The 14,609-nt window shown below is 46.2% G+C and overlaps 2 protein-coding genes across 2 annotated transcripts in view; one reads left to right on the top strand and one right to left on the bottom strand.

The window, feature by feature from the left end:
- LOC125758313 (uncharacterized) overlaps positions 1 to 10,985 on the top strand; it is a 37,353-nt gene extending 26,368 nt beyond the window's left edge. The window contains exons 3-6 of the mRNA XM_049415356.1: positions 7,879 to 8,081; positions 8,202 to 8,266; positions 9,098 to 9,162; positions 10,599 to 10,985. Coding sequence (XP_049271313.1) covers positions 7,879 to 8,081; positions 8,202 to 8,266; positions 9,098 to 9,162; positions 10,599 to 10,985 — 720 coding nt within the window. The remainder of the gene's footprint in view (positions 1 to 7,878; positions 8,082 to 8,201; positions 8,267 to 9,097; positions 9,163 to 10,598) is intronic.
- A 959-nt stretch (positions 10,986 to 11,944) lies between these two features.
- Positions 11,945 to 12,898, bottom strand: LOC125758312 (uncharacterized). Its single transcript, XM_049415355.1, has one exon. It carries the CDS (start codon positions 12,890 to 12,892, stop codon positions 11,945 to 11,947), a length of 948 nt encoding a protein of 315 aa, XP_049271312.1. The 5' UTR covers positions 12,893 to 12,898.
- Between the last annotated feature and the right edge of the window lie 1,711 nt (positions 12,899 to 14,609).

The raw sequence follows: 14,609 nt of genomic DNA, 5'->3' as shown, positions 1-14,609 counted from the left end.
TAGGAATAATAATGGCTTCTTTCCAGGCCGAGGGGATCTCACCGGAAAACCAAACAGCATTATATAGGGAAAGGAGGGTTTTTTGTGTTTCGGATGGCAGGTGTTTCAACATTTCATATACAACACGGTCGGAGCCTGGGGCGGAATTATTGCAGCAATTAAGCGATGCTTGTAGCTCAGCTATGCAGAAAGGTTCATTGTATGCTTCGTGTTTTGCGGATTTACGCTCTAGTTTCTCTTTTTCGATTCTTGTTTTGTATCGTTGGAAAGCTTCCGTGTAGTGTGACGAGCTCGACACCTGTTCGAAGTGTGCACCTAGGAAGTTCGCCTGGTCTTCCAAGCTGTCACCTTGTGTGTTTACTAGGGGAAGTGAATGTGCTTGTCGGCCTGCTACCCTACTAACCATGTTCCAGACTTTAGCCTCCTGTGTATATGAGTTAATTCCCGATAAAAATTTCTGCCAACTTTGTCTTCTTGCCTGTCGGCGAGTTCTCCTGCCTTGTGACTTTATGTTTTTAAAACTGTCCAGATTCTCGGCTGTCGGCGAGTCTCGAAGCAGCCTCCATGCTTTATTTTGTTTTTTGCGCGCGTTTCGACACTCGGTGTTCCACCATGGCACACGTCGTTTGCCGGGCAGTCCAGCAGTTTGTGGGATACACTTCATTGCGGCATCAATCAAAAAAGCTGTAAAGTAGTCTACAGCTTCATCTATGCTTAAAGCACGCATGTTGGTCCAACTTAAGAGAGCCATTTTACGAAACTGTTCCCAATCGGCTTTGTCAATTTGCCATTTGGGAACCTGCGGAGGACATTCATTAACTATTGGGGTGCTCAGAACTATAGGAAAATGGTCACTTCCATAGGGATTATTAATGACTTTCCATGTTAGAAGGGGCAGAAGTGATGGAGATGTGATGCTGAGGTCTATGGACGAGTAGGTATTGTTCGCAAGGCTATAGTATGTTGGCTCTTTTTTATTCAAGAGACACGTGCCGGAAGAGAAAAGGAACTGTTCAATTAGACGACCTCGCGCGTCGCACCGGGAGTCACCCCATAGACAGCTATGCGCATTAAAATCCCCGAGTACAAGGTAAGGTTCAGGGAGCTCATCTATTAAAGACTGAAATTCATGTTTTTGCAGTTGGTAATGTGGAGGTATATAGAGAGAGCAAATGGTGACGAGTTTGTTCAAAAGAACCGCTCGAACAGCCACTGCCTCAAGGGAAGTTCGAAGTGGTAAATGTGTGCATGCTACTCCTTGATTAACTATAACCGCTACACCTCCGGATGGCGCGATGGCATCATCCCGGTCCTTACGGAAAATAATGTAGCTGCGTAGAAAGTTCGTGTGTTTGGATTTTAAGTGTGTTTCTTGTACACACAGCACCTTTGGTGTATGTTTGTGTAAGAGTTCTTGGACATCGTCGAGATTTCTAAGCAGTCCTCTCACGTTCCATTGTATAATTTGTGCTTCCATATTGGATGTCAGGTAGTGCTGTGTGTACGAAAAGGAAGTGGGTGTTGTTTAGGTCGAAATTTTGAGCTCAAGTAGCAGGGCCGTCGTCGGGCCCCATTATCGGCTTTTTGGTTTTCTTGGCGCGCTCAAGGGAGCTACGCCGCTCTTTCGGTACCAGAGGCACCGGAGTTGTGTCCATTGCCTCGTTTGAGGCACTGGACGCCCGCGTATGCGAGCTGCTGGCTTGTTTGTCCGACCTCGCCTGGCGAGGCGTGGTCGTGAGACCCAACGACCCTGGAGTCGCCGGGATCTCTGGCTTGGCAGGTGGGGACTTCGCCTGGTGTGACGAAGTCTTGGACGCCACCGAGCCGGAGGGCGATGTGCTCTCCTTGGCCTCTACGGTGCCGGAGCTTGTAGTGGCCGCCGGTGTGGTCAGATTCAGAGTAGGCGGGGCAGCCTTCGCTGCTCCCACCATGGGGGCGGGTGGCGTTTGCCTCGGCCCACTGCGAGTGGTCCGGGCAACCGCGATAGGCCGTTGTGGTGCTGCCCCCCGTCGCACCACTTCGGCAAAAGATGTTCTTGCTGGAAATGACGATGAAACTCGCTGTCGTGCTTCGCGGAACGTTATGTTTTCTTTTACTTTTATCGTGAGTATTTCTTTCTCTTTCTTCCAGGCCGGGCAGGCCCTGGAGTACGCAGGGTGATCACCTTCACAGTTCGCGCAGTGAGTCCCATCGCCAGCGCAGTCATCAACAGAATGACCCGTCGTTCCGCATTTTGCACAAGTGAGCTGCCCTCGGCAACTTTGAGACGCGTGACCAAATCTTTGACATTTAAAGCATCGCCGCGGGTTTGGTATGAAAGGTCGTATAGCAAGCTTGACGTAGCCGGTTTCTATGGTCTCGGGTAGTGTGCTGGAGGCAAAAGTAAGTATCAAATGCTTGGTCAGTATTTCTGTGTTGTCGCGCCTTATCGTGATCCTTTGGACATGAGTGACATTTGAATCTTTCCATCCATCTAGAAGTTCTTCCTCGCTGAGGCCAATCAGGTCCTCATCGGACACTACGCCTTTGACAGTGTTCATGGTCCTGTGCGCGCTCACAGAGACGGGGATGTTTCCAAACGCGACTAGATGTGACAAATTAAGGTACTGTTCCTTGTCTTTTAATTCGAGGAGTAGGTCCCCGCTTGCCATCCTTGTGGCCTTATATCCCGTTCCTATGGTGTCTTTCAAGCACTTAGCAACAAGAAAAGGAGAAATGGCTCTGGCTTTTTCAGATGATTGTTCACAGTGAACCACGTGGTATTTTCGGAAAAGTGTCGTTGTTTTTGGGCCAAAAGAATTCAGATGCATCGGTGCGTACCCTTTTTGGGGCACGATCTGTGGAAGAGGGGTTCGAGGGTCCCATGGAAAAAGTCGCTTGTTCGGCAACGGCGCCTACCACCCACCACGGAGCCCAACAGGGGGACGTGGCAGAACATGTAAAAGTCTGCGCAACGCCAGCAGTACGCCGTCACTATAACCTAATATGGTCTACCCAAGGTTGGGGGCCACACACGGTTAACCCTTGCCGCCAGGAAAAATCGGAAGTAACGAGAAGGGAGAAGTAGACAGGAAAGTTTAAAAGTGAGAGAGAAAGACGAAGATGAAGGGAGAGAGAGACAGGAAAAGGCGACTGCCGAATTCCCCTGGGTGGGTCAGCCCAGGGGTGCCGTCTACGTGAAGCCGGGGCCAAAGGGGTGTGTTGCCTCTGCCGGGGGGCCTTAAAGGTCCAATCACCCGGCGTCGGCTCAACCCCCAGGATCTCCTTTTTCCCGGACACGTTAATGCCACGCACGGCTAGGCGTGGGAGGGGGTCGAAACCCCCCCGTTAGCTCGGGTCCGTGGTGTCGCTACACACCAAACGCCTGCTTGCGCAGACGCCCCTGCGGGGTCTCCTGGTCGCGTAACATGACTGTATGACGAACATAAATGACAAGTCATAACATGAAAATCATGACACGCATGTCATGTACAGCATGATTTGCATGCTACGCTCATGGTGCGCTGGCGGCCGTTTCGCTAGTTTGATATACACCAAAATTGGTATCTTGCGACGTGACTGTGTGACGAACCTAGATAACACGAGTTAACATGAAAATCATGACACGCATGTCATGTACAGCATGACTTACGTGCCACGCTCATGGTGCGCTGGCGGCCGTTTCGCTAGCTTTATATACACCAAAATCGGTATCTTGCGACGTGACCGTGTAACGAACATAAATAACACGAGATAACATGAAAATCATGACACGCATGCCATGTACAGCATGACTTACGTGGCACGCTCATGGGGCGCTGGCGGCAGTTTCGCTAGCTTGATCTACCCCGAAATTGGTATTGCGCGACGTGACTGTATGACGAACATAAAAACTCGAGTTAACATGAAAATCATGACACGCATGTCATGTACAGCATGACTTACTTGCCACGCTCACGGAGCGCTGGCGGCAGTTTCGCTAGCTAGATATACACCAAAATTAGTATCTTGTGATGTGACTGTGTAATGAACATAAATAACACGAGTTAACATGAAAATCATGACACGCATGTCATGTACAGCATGACTTACGTGCCACGCTCATGGAGCGCTGGCGGCCATTTCTCTAGCTTGCTCTACCCCGAAATTGGTATTGCGCGACGTGACTGTGTGGCGAACATAAAAACACGAGTTAACATGAAAATCATGACACGCATGTCACGTACAGCATCACTTACGTGCCACGCTCATGGGGCGCTGGCGGCCGTTTCGCTAGCTTGATCTACCCCGAAATTTGTATTGCGCGACGTCGCTATGTGACGAACATAATAACACGAGTTAACATGGAAATAATGACACGCATGTCATGTACAGCACGACTTACGTGCCACGATCATGGTGCGCTGGCGGCCGTTTCGCTAGCTTTATATACACCAAAATCGGTATCTTGCGACGTGACCGTGTAACGAACATAAATAACACGAGATAACATGAAAATCATGACACGCATGTCATGTACAGCATGACTTACGTGCCACGCTCATGGGGTACTGGCGGCCGTTTCGCTAGCTTGATATACACCAAAATTGGTATCTTGCGACATCTCCGTGTGAGGAACATAAATAACACGAGTTAACATGAAAGTCATGACACGTATGTCATGTACAGCATGACTTGCGTGCCACGCTCATGGGGCGCTGGCAGCCGCATCTAGCTTTATCGACCCCGAAGTTGGTATTGCGCGACGTTACTGTGTGACGAACATAAATAATAGTAGTTAACATGAAAACCATGACACGCATTTTCCTGAATGACATACAAGACGATGTATGCAGCTCTTTGCTGGCTGCTTCGCATTACATCGATTCCCACAATTCGTGGGATCCGCCGGCTTTTTTTAGCGGAAATGCCCCCTCCGCCTCATTTTACTTACCGTGGCGTGTTAACCTTGCCAAATTTAAAGATAACGCTAGTCGTGTTCTTTTTTATGTTTCAAAACGTTTGCCATGGTTCGACCAACTACACGGTAAATATTTCTGACCGAAACAAACAGCAAGAAAGGGCAATTGAAGTAAACAATGAAAACAAAAGGAAGCAAGAAGTGATGTAATGAAAAAGTCACAGTTTCGCCAGAAGGGCGAAGCAATCAATGCGATAGCAAGAAACTAATGCCATACGAAGTTAGGCTCGCCAATGGATACTCTCAGTTTGAACAGCGCTCCTGTTGCAAAGGCGGCCGAAGCAGCGAAGGAAACTAGCGTGCTTCAAGTGTCGAGCTGTGACACTTGATAGTTCGCGCTCATCTTCTGTTTGTTCGTTTAGCGGCGTCCCTTGAGCTCGAGTGGCTTTCGTACGCTCCGTAACATGAGCGCGGACATCACGGTGAAACCTCGAAACATCCCTCTTCCCCTCACCACGAGAAAACCGCGCGAGCAGACAGTGGAAGGGCAAGGTTCACAGCGCGCAAATATAACACCTGACAAAGAACATTACGGAGAAGCAGCGCAAATACAAGAAGAAGCGAGCGAGCTCGCCGACGACTTTTAACCCTTTGAGGGTCGAATTTTTTCGCGAAATCCAGTCCAAAAATGCGTTTTTTATTGGTGAAATAAATTCTTCAGACGATTCTATTTCAGAAAAAAATTGTCTAACATTTTTTTTCGTGACCGTAAAGTGACAAAAAAATCAGTTTTGTTGTTACATACATATGGATTATTCGTAGCAAAATCAAGCAGAATCCCCAAAAAAACTTCACAATTTTTTATGAATAAAAATTATGCATTGTATTAAACACAGCTCACAGACATACAAAACTAAGCGCACCAGAGTACGTTTCCGGTTAAAAAGGTTCGTGCTCTAACACTAAAAACTTTTCAGCGTGTGATTGTCTTTGAAGCATGGCTAGCCGCGCACGCGTTTCAGATGTCGCTCCTTGATCGTCATCGGAGTCTGAAGTCGTCAAAAAATCCTCGTCTAACGAACTGAAATCCAATGAATCAGATTCTGATTCGGCACTTGGGGAATAGTCCGCATCGGAAGAATCGCTGCTCGACTCACCGACAGCAGAGCAAACCGCCGCGCGCTTCCATAGCGGAAGCGAACTGCGTCAGCGAGCGCACGGAAGAAAACTCCATGGTTGTACGCCCGTCCGGAAAGCAAAAAGAGTGAAAAAGTTACAGTAATCCTTCGTCTTATCGCCAACAAGACGTAGTTAGTTTTTCCGAGACCCCAAAACAGGAAACGCAATCAAGGCGGCGTCGTTTGTGTAATTTAGCGCCGCACGGAAACAGATGTAATCGCGCGCCGGGGAGTAATAAACGAGAGTAACAAGCGGTCACCCTTTGAGAGATTAGAAACCAAACAGCCATCAGCTTTGCGGGCGCAAGAAGCGAAAAGCACCCGAAGGACGAAACCGAAACTAGCCAGACCGCGTGCGCGTGTTCTGATGGGAGACTACAAGCGGCCGCGCCTCTTTGGAAAGCAAAAAAAAAAAAAAAGACGGAGAGACATTGGCGCATTAAAAAAAATACACGTATTCCCGAAGCGTGGCAGCACATTCCAAGCAAGAGAAATGGGAGAAGGCGCGCATTTGAAACAAACCGCGCCGCGGGCGCTCTCGGTTGCGCAAGCGATAGCCGGCGCGCGGCGCGCCATTTTGCGAAGCATAAAGAAAGCAATAACGGAGAGACATCGTCGCATGAAAAACATTCCACGTATTCCCGAAGCGTGGCAGCACAAGCCAAGCAAGAGAAATGATCGAAAAAGGCGCGCACTTTAAACCAGCTGCACCGCGAACGCGCTCGGATGTGCAAGCGATAGGCGGCGCGCCGTTTTGGGAAGCAAAAAAAAAATACAACCGAGAGACATCGGCGCATGAAAAAAATTCCACGTATTCCCGAAGTCTGGCAGCACAGGCCAAGTAAGAAAAATTATCGAACAAGGCGCGCGTTTTAAAAATAAACGCTATGCCGTACATGTACGACGAAAACCCTTTGGTACCAGGAAGCTTCTGCCGTACGGCGAAAACCCTGGAGAGTTTAAATCTGCCCGTCGCGCCCCTCGCTGGTAATGAAGAAACGCTGCCCCTGTTTCCCCTCCCCAGTGCTGCGTAGCAACCCAGATGCTAATATCTGGTTAACCTCCCGGCCTTCCTTTTTTCATCTCTCTCTCTCTTATAAGCGCCTGCCGTCTCTGAGTCCTGCCAGCGGTAAAGGGTGTGTATATAACGCTCGCCGTTAGCTGCCTGAAGGATCTGCGCTTTCTGGCGTAGTGGTTAGCGCCACGCGCTGCGGAACGAGAGGTCCCTGGCTCGATTCCGCGCTTCGGAAGCATTTTTCTGAATAATTTTTCTTTGGGACTTTGGTGTATATATATATATATATATATATATATATATATACATACTTATACATATACGGTGCATGACGACGGCGACGGCAATATCCAGCCGAGACTGTCCATATAATTGCTATCGCAGTAAAAACAAAGTGAAGTAATACAATGAAAATTTAAGTGCAGGTAGTACAATGCGCAGCAGCCGATATTTCATAAAAAAATTAATGAAACTTCGCTTTCATTGATGCTCAATACAATGACGAATTGTTTACAAATTCTTTGATACTACTGCAGTTTGCGGTGCCTGAACTACACACTGCTAAGCTGGTGGTTTAATCTCAAAGGGCGCGCACCTTTCATTCTGTAACCAGTACAACAATAATAATAATAATAATATCATCTGGGTTGTAACGTCCCAAAACCATGATATGATTATGAGACACCGTAGTGGGGGGCTCTGGAAATTTCGACCACCTGTGGTTCTTTAACGTGCACCTAAATCTAAGTACATGGGCCTCAATCTGTAACTAATACGTGCTTTAATGTTGGCTTTTCATCCTACAGCTCGCACCTGACCGAACTATTGTGTCCAGCAAGTGCTCCTGTAAGGCAGGATGCCTTGGTAAATGCAAGCATGCTGCAGCTGTTGTTCTGTGGCTGAATGAAGAAAGGTCATCATGTACAGACCTTCCACAGGCCTGGGGTCACCCAGCCCAGAAACCGAACATTGATGCGAAGGAATCCATTGAAGAACTGTTTGGACGTAAGTTTCAGCTTTTTTTCCCATTATGATCGGCTTCACTTTTTCATGTTCGGCTACACCATTAAGGTCTGCCGGCCCGCTTCCAGCAACTGTATGACCTCAACTGCTCGTATACTGCAGGCAGCACAGAGGTTTTCATCGGAGGCAGAAAACCTGATCGGATCCCACCATCACACTCATTGAATTTCAGTGAAATTGACTGCCCACACAATGAAATTCAAAAAATTACTGCACTGAATTCTGTGCAAAACGCAGAAAAACAAGAAATGATTGAAACTGAAAAAAAAGGCATCTCATGAAATGCAACTCAGTTACCTGCAGAAAATGAGAATACGGAGCCCCACTATGCCAGTATACAATGTAATAACTGCTGCAGAACATTCAGCAATGAAGCTGAGGTTATCCCGATGGGACTTTTCTGCGGGGATGACGGAAGCAGAAAAGGAATTCTTCTCGTCAAAAATAGTGTGCTCTGAGGAGGAGGCACACTCAATCGCACTGAACACAGTTTTGCAAGCAGGCTGTCAAAGGTACATGTCTAATTTCATGAAGTTGCATGTGCTTTGGCCCATGTTACATCCATTGAAATTCCTGGTATGTGATAAATAAGTACAGTGCATAATCTCCAATATCTCAAGTGTCAATCAATATCCAGGTGGCACAATGAGCGAAGAGTGCGGCCGCCAACTTCCACTGCCCATGCCGTGGTAGCCCGAAGGCTGCCATTGGACACGCTCAGTCAGCAACTTCTTCAACGAAGGCAGTTTTTTGGCAAGGCTGTCATGCATGGTAAGCTGAGCACACTGTGAGCTGAGTTATTGCGTTCAAGTAGTGAATGCTTGAAACCTACAGTATGACACTTCCTGGAAAAAATAAGTTTTTCTTCAAAATTATTTTTCTAAGAAGCCTGCTCAATTCAAAAGTTTAAGCCATGGATAGGCAGAAAAATATCTATTTTAGGTTGAAGTTATGATGACACAAGTTTGGATCAGTAAAAAAAAAACAATTTTTTCCTTTCAGGACGGAAGACAGAGGCCATAGCCCGGGCATCCTTCGAGCAAAAGATTGGACAGTCAGTTTTACAGGTGAGTGATAATCCTCACTGAAAGCTCAGGATTGAGTGCCACTTCTGCTATGAAAAATTTAATAACTCATCAGCAGTGCAACGCTGCTGTCTATTATAAACAGCAAATCGCTATAACTGCAAATTAGTATACATACATGCAGACAGTCACCGCATAAAAATGAAGAGAGAAAAATTCGGCCAATCCCATGCCTTGTGGGAATCTGTTTCATGCGAAGCAGGCAGCCAGTTGTTCTATGCTGCATTATTTGGCTTTGAGCCAAGTGTTATGAGGTGGATCGACGTTTTTTTTTTTTTTTAATGGAGGAGTTATGTGCACATCGTGGGCTTACAGGCATGCCGACTACACTGACGTTTAAATGGTAACTTATGGTCTCACGTAACGTAAGCATTAACTTTAGAGCACAGACGTCTGTGTTACCAAAACGGAGTGCGCGCTACGGTACTAACCGCGATATCATACATGGTGTTAGCCACGATATTACGCTATGGTGCGATAACGATACGTAACTTTCGTTAGCGTATTCCTCCGAGGTCGAGCAACGCTTGAACATAGCTTTCTGAACCATAGGAATACAAATGTAATGTTTGTTTATTAGACTGCTATAAAAGCGAAGCCAACACTGGAACCACAATTGACGTTTTCCCAACATGACACCTGCATCATATCAGTACATAAGTAGTGCTTATTGCTTTGTAATAAAATTAGATAGCCAGCACTACAACCAACATTATGCTTTCAGATGGTCTTCTTCCAAAGCAGTTTGTAGATGTGGCGTGGCTATGTGGTAGAATACCTGGCTACCTTGCAGAAGTATTGGGTTCTATTCCTGCTGGGATCCTAATTTTTATTCTTTGCATTCGTTTAGTCAACGCTGCCGGTGTCAGTTTTTCTTACCGCTGTCGCATTTAAATTACCAATGCCTTTTCTCGCCGTTGCTGGGCAGATATAAACTATCACCTGTGGCTCATACCTGTATACCACGGCCCGTGGAATCTCTGTATGTGCCACACGTGTCTGGAGGAAAGGGTTTGATGATGTATGCGACAGGATTTTCACGTTATTCATGTCATGACCAGACAGTCGTATTCGTCAAACCCTCTTACCCTCCCCATACCAATTTTGGTCTACACTAAGTTAAGGAGGCGATCACGAGAGCGCCCAGACGTAGGCGGCTAGGTAGATAGAAACGCTCAAAGTGCGCTAGGTTCGCAGAGAAATGCTTCGCATTTAAAACTAAGGCTGCAACATGTGTGTGTCCCCATAAGTGAAAAAAGGTTGCCTTGCAATTGCAAGCGAATTGTCCTGATGTATTTATGCAATGCATGATTCACTACAGCTCTGAAATGGTGCATGACGGATCTTGCCTAAGTACAGGCGTGTAGTGTCATCGCATTGTTTTACTAAATCACATAACTGTCCACTTTGATATGCAGGTTGGACTCATCGTGCACCTGACACAACCGTGGCTCTGCGCCAGCCCAGATGGCCTTTTCAAAGTTGGTGACAACACGGCACTGCTAGAAATAAAGTGCCCATATTCAAGAAAGGATGACATAATCATCGACGCAGAAAGGGAAATCAGTTTTGTGAAGTACATTGTGTACGAAGGAGGTCAGCTCAAGCTGAGGAAGCGGCACCCGTATTACACACAGATACAGCTTTCTATGTATGTGACAAACACGCACGAGTGCTTCTTTTTTGTATACACAAATAAGCACAGTGTAACCACAGTAGTTCCCAGGGACGATGGGTTCCTCTCCGAGGCTGTTCCAAAGATGGAGTATTTCTACTTCAACTATTACCTTAAGCACCTTGTGTAGTTATGGCTTCAGGTACCAATTTTGTACACATGTAAATAAAGTTTATTGCTTAGACAGATGTTCCTTTTTCTTCCAGCAGCAGTGTTGTTCACAACACCAGTGGTTTAGTGCATCTGAGAATTGTCATGACATAGCTAGTAAATGCAAACAGCTTGATTCAAAAATAACGCGCAAACATTTTCACAGTTAATGTGTTTGAAAACACATGCATGCCCGCTGCTTTGCTTGCCAGCCTTTTTCTCTGTAGATAAGTGGTGTATGAATTACAGTTGGAGTCCTTACATAAAAGTACAGCATCTAGCATCACTATTACTTGAGCGTTCTTTAATTTCACCACTTGTAATCACTATGAAATGTTAAAAAGCTCTGCTGGCCTTCACAATTTTAGTGAATACAAAAAGTACCTTTGAGATTACCTTGCCATTTGCCTAATATCCTTTTATTACTATTTAGTAAATTAGTAATGTAGGTATATAAACAATTGAATGAAAATTTCTTAAAGGTGCCACGCAAAATGCACATGGGATGACTATTACAGTTAATAATAACGACAGTTACACTTAATTTGCAAAATAACACATAGGTTTAATGGAGGACATAGTGTAATGTATCTAGTGAATGCAGTGAGCCCTGGGTGATAACTCAAAACACTCCCCACCAAAGCATAAATGAAAAAATACAAGGGAGAAGCAAGCAACAAAATATGTGATATTCTCTAAGATTCGAGCACAGGACCTTCAGTATAGAAGGCACTAGGACATGCATGCGTGTACCTAATCTGAATTTTCTTAATTGCTGAGATCCACAACGCACTTTCATTTCGCAACAAGTGCACGAGCCCTGCTGATTTGACACTTCATATGTGTCTTGAGGTGCAAAAGACTAGTTTGTGCAATGCATCACATTAAGTAGATGTCAAATATATTCAAGTCTGCCAATATTCTAAGCAAGCTCACACTTCACGAACTGATTATAGGGGGTTGAAGGTTCGCCAAGACACAGTACATGTGAAAAATTTCCTTCATTGATGGAATGAGCTTAATGGGTACATGTTTTAGTATGTTGTACAACTTAATTCTCCGAATCGCTCTCTCTACATGGATACGTACAGAAGCAATTGTGTAAGTTTGCTCCATTTCTTGAGGAGTGAATGGAACATTGCCTCCAACTGAGAAAGGAGGCATGATCATAACAACTCCTTTGCTGGCAAGATGTATGCGTATGCCAGGAAATCGTTTGTCCACCAAAATCATGTTGCCTTCCTCAACAATGTTTAAGAAGCCAGACTCCAATGTGATACGAGTGTCGGAACAGCGTCCACTGTACGGCTTTGATGCAAACACAACCATGCCATTAGGTATGATACCTACCAAAAATTTAAGCGTGTAGCACCCTTTGTATTGAGAAAAAAGCATATGCTGCTGCCTAACCTCAGAAGGTGCCTCAGTCTTCATCTCGGTGCAATCAATTATTAATGTGCATTCAGGATAATTTTTCCTGAAGCAAGCTGGCTGTGCAATCTTTATGTCGTCAATGGGTGGCTTATAGATCCAATCTCCGGTTGCTTCAGCCAAGGTGTACAAAACAGAAAAAAATGCGCGACTTGCAGTGCTCGTATGTGTACCAAAAATGACAGATAGAGCACTGAATGAAATACCAAGTTTCATCTTCATGAGAAACATCAGCAACTTATTCTCAATCGTTATGTCTGTGGTTCTGTCCCTAACTGTCGGAAGCATGCTGAGCAATAATGCAAAAACATTTTCTTCCACACGACACAAACTACGAAGTGCACCTGCGTTGCCTGTTATACTGCTGTAGCCCATAAAGAAGCATGTTCTTGAGGATGGTCCAACAGCAGCTGTCCGTACAAGTTGCTGATCAGTTTGTACAGATGATTCATGCATGCGAGTGTCTGCCGAAATGTCTCTGCTTGATTCAGAACAAGGATTGAGGCACCCTTGGTCATCTACAGGTAAGTCGCTTTCTTCCGGGTCTACAGGCTGAAAAAATATCGAGGTCGCAAAATATAACTCCTTTGGTGATGAGTATTTCAACGCATAGAAAAATTTGAGCATCTAGCTGCAATATCTTGAGTAATATATCACAATATACAGTGAAACCTCGGTGATACGAATCTCACGGGACCACCAAAAACATTCGCATCATCCGAAATTCGTATCACCAGAAAGCATGGAAAATTAGCATGCGACAAAAGAAAGCTGGCGTGCATTTTCATTTATTATTTTTCAGGGCCGCAGCAACGTCAGGAAGAACCCTGAACGATTGTCAATTATGTTTTTAGATGTCGGCAATCATACCAGCACCCGAAATATACGGCACGTACGCGCGTATTTAATTAATGAACCAGGTGAGTTGTGACCCGCGACAGCAGTAGCACCTTTCAAATTTTAGTATGCTTTTTTGCACGACACCGGAGTACTGCACCGAAAGTAACAAAAGAAGCGCTTTGACGTTATGGATCAAGGCCACAAAATTACAAAACCATGGTCCTGTGTAATCATTTTGTTATGGCAGAGGTGTTCGGGATGTTTTTTGGGAGATTTACGGCTGTGCCCGCACAAGTGCGACCTCAACAGTCGCGCATGTTGACGTTGACGGCCTGACTTCTTCGCCAAGACCGTCCTCGCCTTCTTTAGGTCCTCGTCCACGTTTCATAGGATGTCTGATGCGCGAGGCAGGCACGTGTAAACACAGTACAACGACAGCAGCCCGCGTCGACGCGTTAGAAAAAAAAAAGCATGGCGCTAATGTCCTCTATAAGCAAAGCGCGAAGGCACACGGAGGCACATAAGAGCCTCAAAGATTCGCGCACACAATCTCGGAGGCCGTGACGCGCCTCTGAAGGTTTATTCTGACCGTAAGAAAAGTGTTTTTCTTACTACGTTATTCTGACGATTTGGCGGTGCGGCGCGCATGCCTGCGCTTGCGTTCCCGCGCTCGCATGTGCTTGGCGCGTCTTCCGCGACAGCGCGGACCTGGGCTATTCGTGCCTGGGCGGTAGCGTACGTTCGTATCAAACGTCGCTGGATAAAATCGGTTCGCAACAACCGTACTCCATTACACTGCAGGCCAATGGGCCTTGGCCGGGACCAACGAAAAATTCGTATCACCCCGAAATTCGTATGAGCTGTGATCGTATCACCGAGGTTTCACTGTAAAAGGAATGTGCAACCTACATCTTCAGCTTGTGCTTCCACATTCTGCCCAGACACTTGTGAAGCAATGCCAGCTGCAGTGCCAAAGCTTGGCGCCTCGCTAATTTGTTGCTGATGGTGTGATGAGGTCTCTTGTCCCCTTTTCTTCCATCTAAGTATTACAGACAGCACATTAGAAAGCCAGGCATAGCAGAAGAAAACAAGCAGTGTACGAGAACATGCGCACTGTTGTAACGATATATCTGACAGCAGCCTTAAGGCAGCTGAAAACTGTGCTTCGGAAACACGGCACTCACCTACCAAACCTCTCAAGCCCAGTTGAGGGGTCAGCTGGAAGCGGCCGGTTGTAAGCTGCCGGAAACATCGTAGGCACGTATGCAGGGTGACTCATGGCATCGTTTTTCTCGTTTCCCACGAAGTGCCGGCTGCATATCCTCGTGTTCGC

This window comes from Rhipicephalus sanguineus, chromosome 4 (assembly GCF_013339695.2).
Source record: "Rhipicephalus sanguineus isolate Rsan-2018 chromosome 4, BIME_Rsan_1.4, whole genome shotgun sequence".
In the NCBI taxonomy this organism is placed as follows: domain Eukaryota; kingdom Metazoa; phylum Arthropoda; class Arachnida; order Ixodida; family Ixodidae; genus Rhipicephalus; species Rhipicephalus sanguineus.
This window is presented reverse-complemented; position numbering and strand designations above follow the sequence as displayed.

Excerpts from the sequence above, each read along its gene's own strand:
- LOC125758312 (XM_049415355.1), bottom strand. The coding sequence starts at position 12,892 with ATGCATGAATCATCTGTACAAACTGATCAGCAACTTGTACGGACAGCT.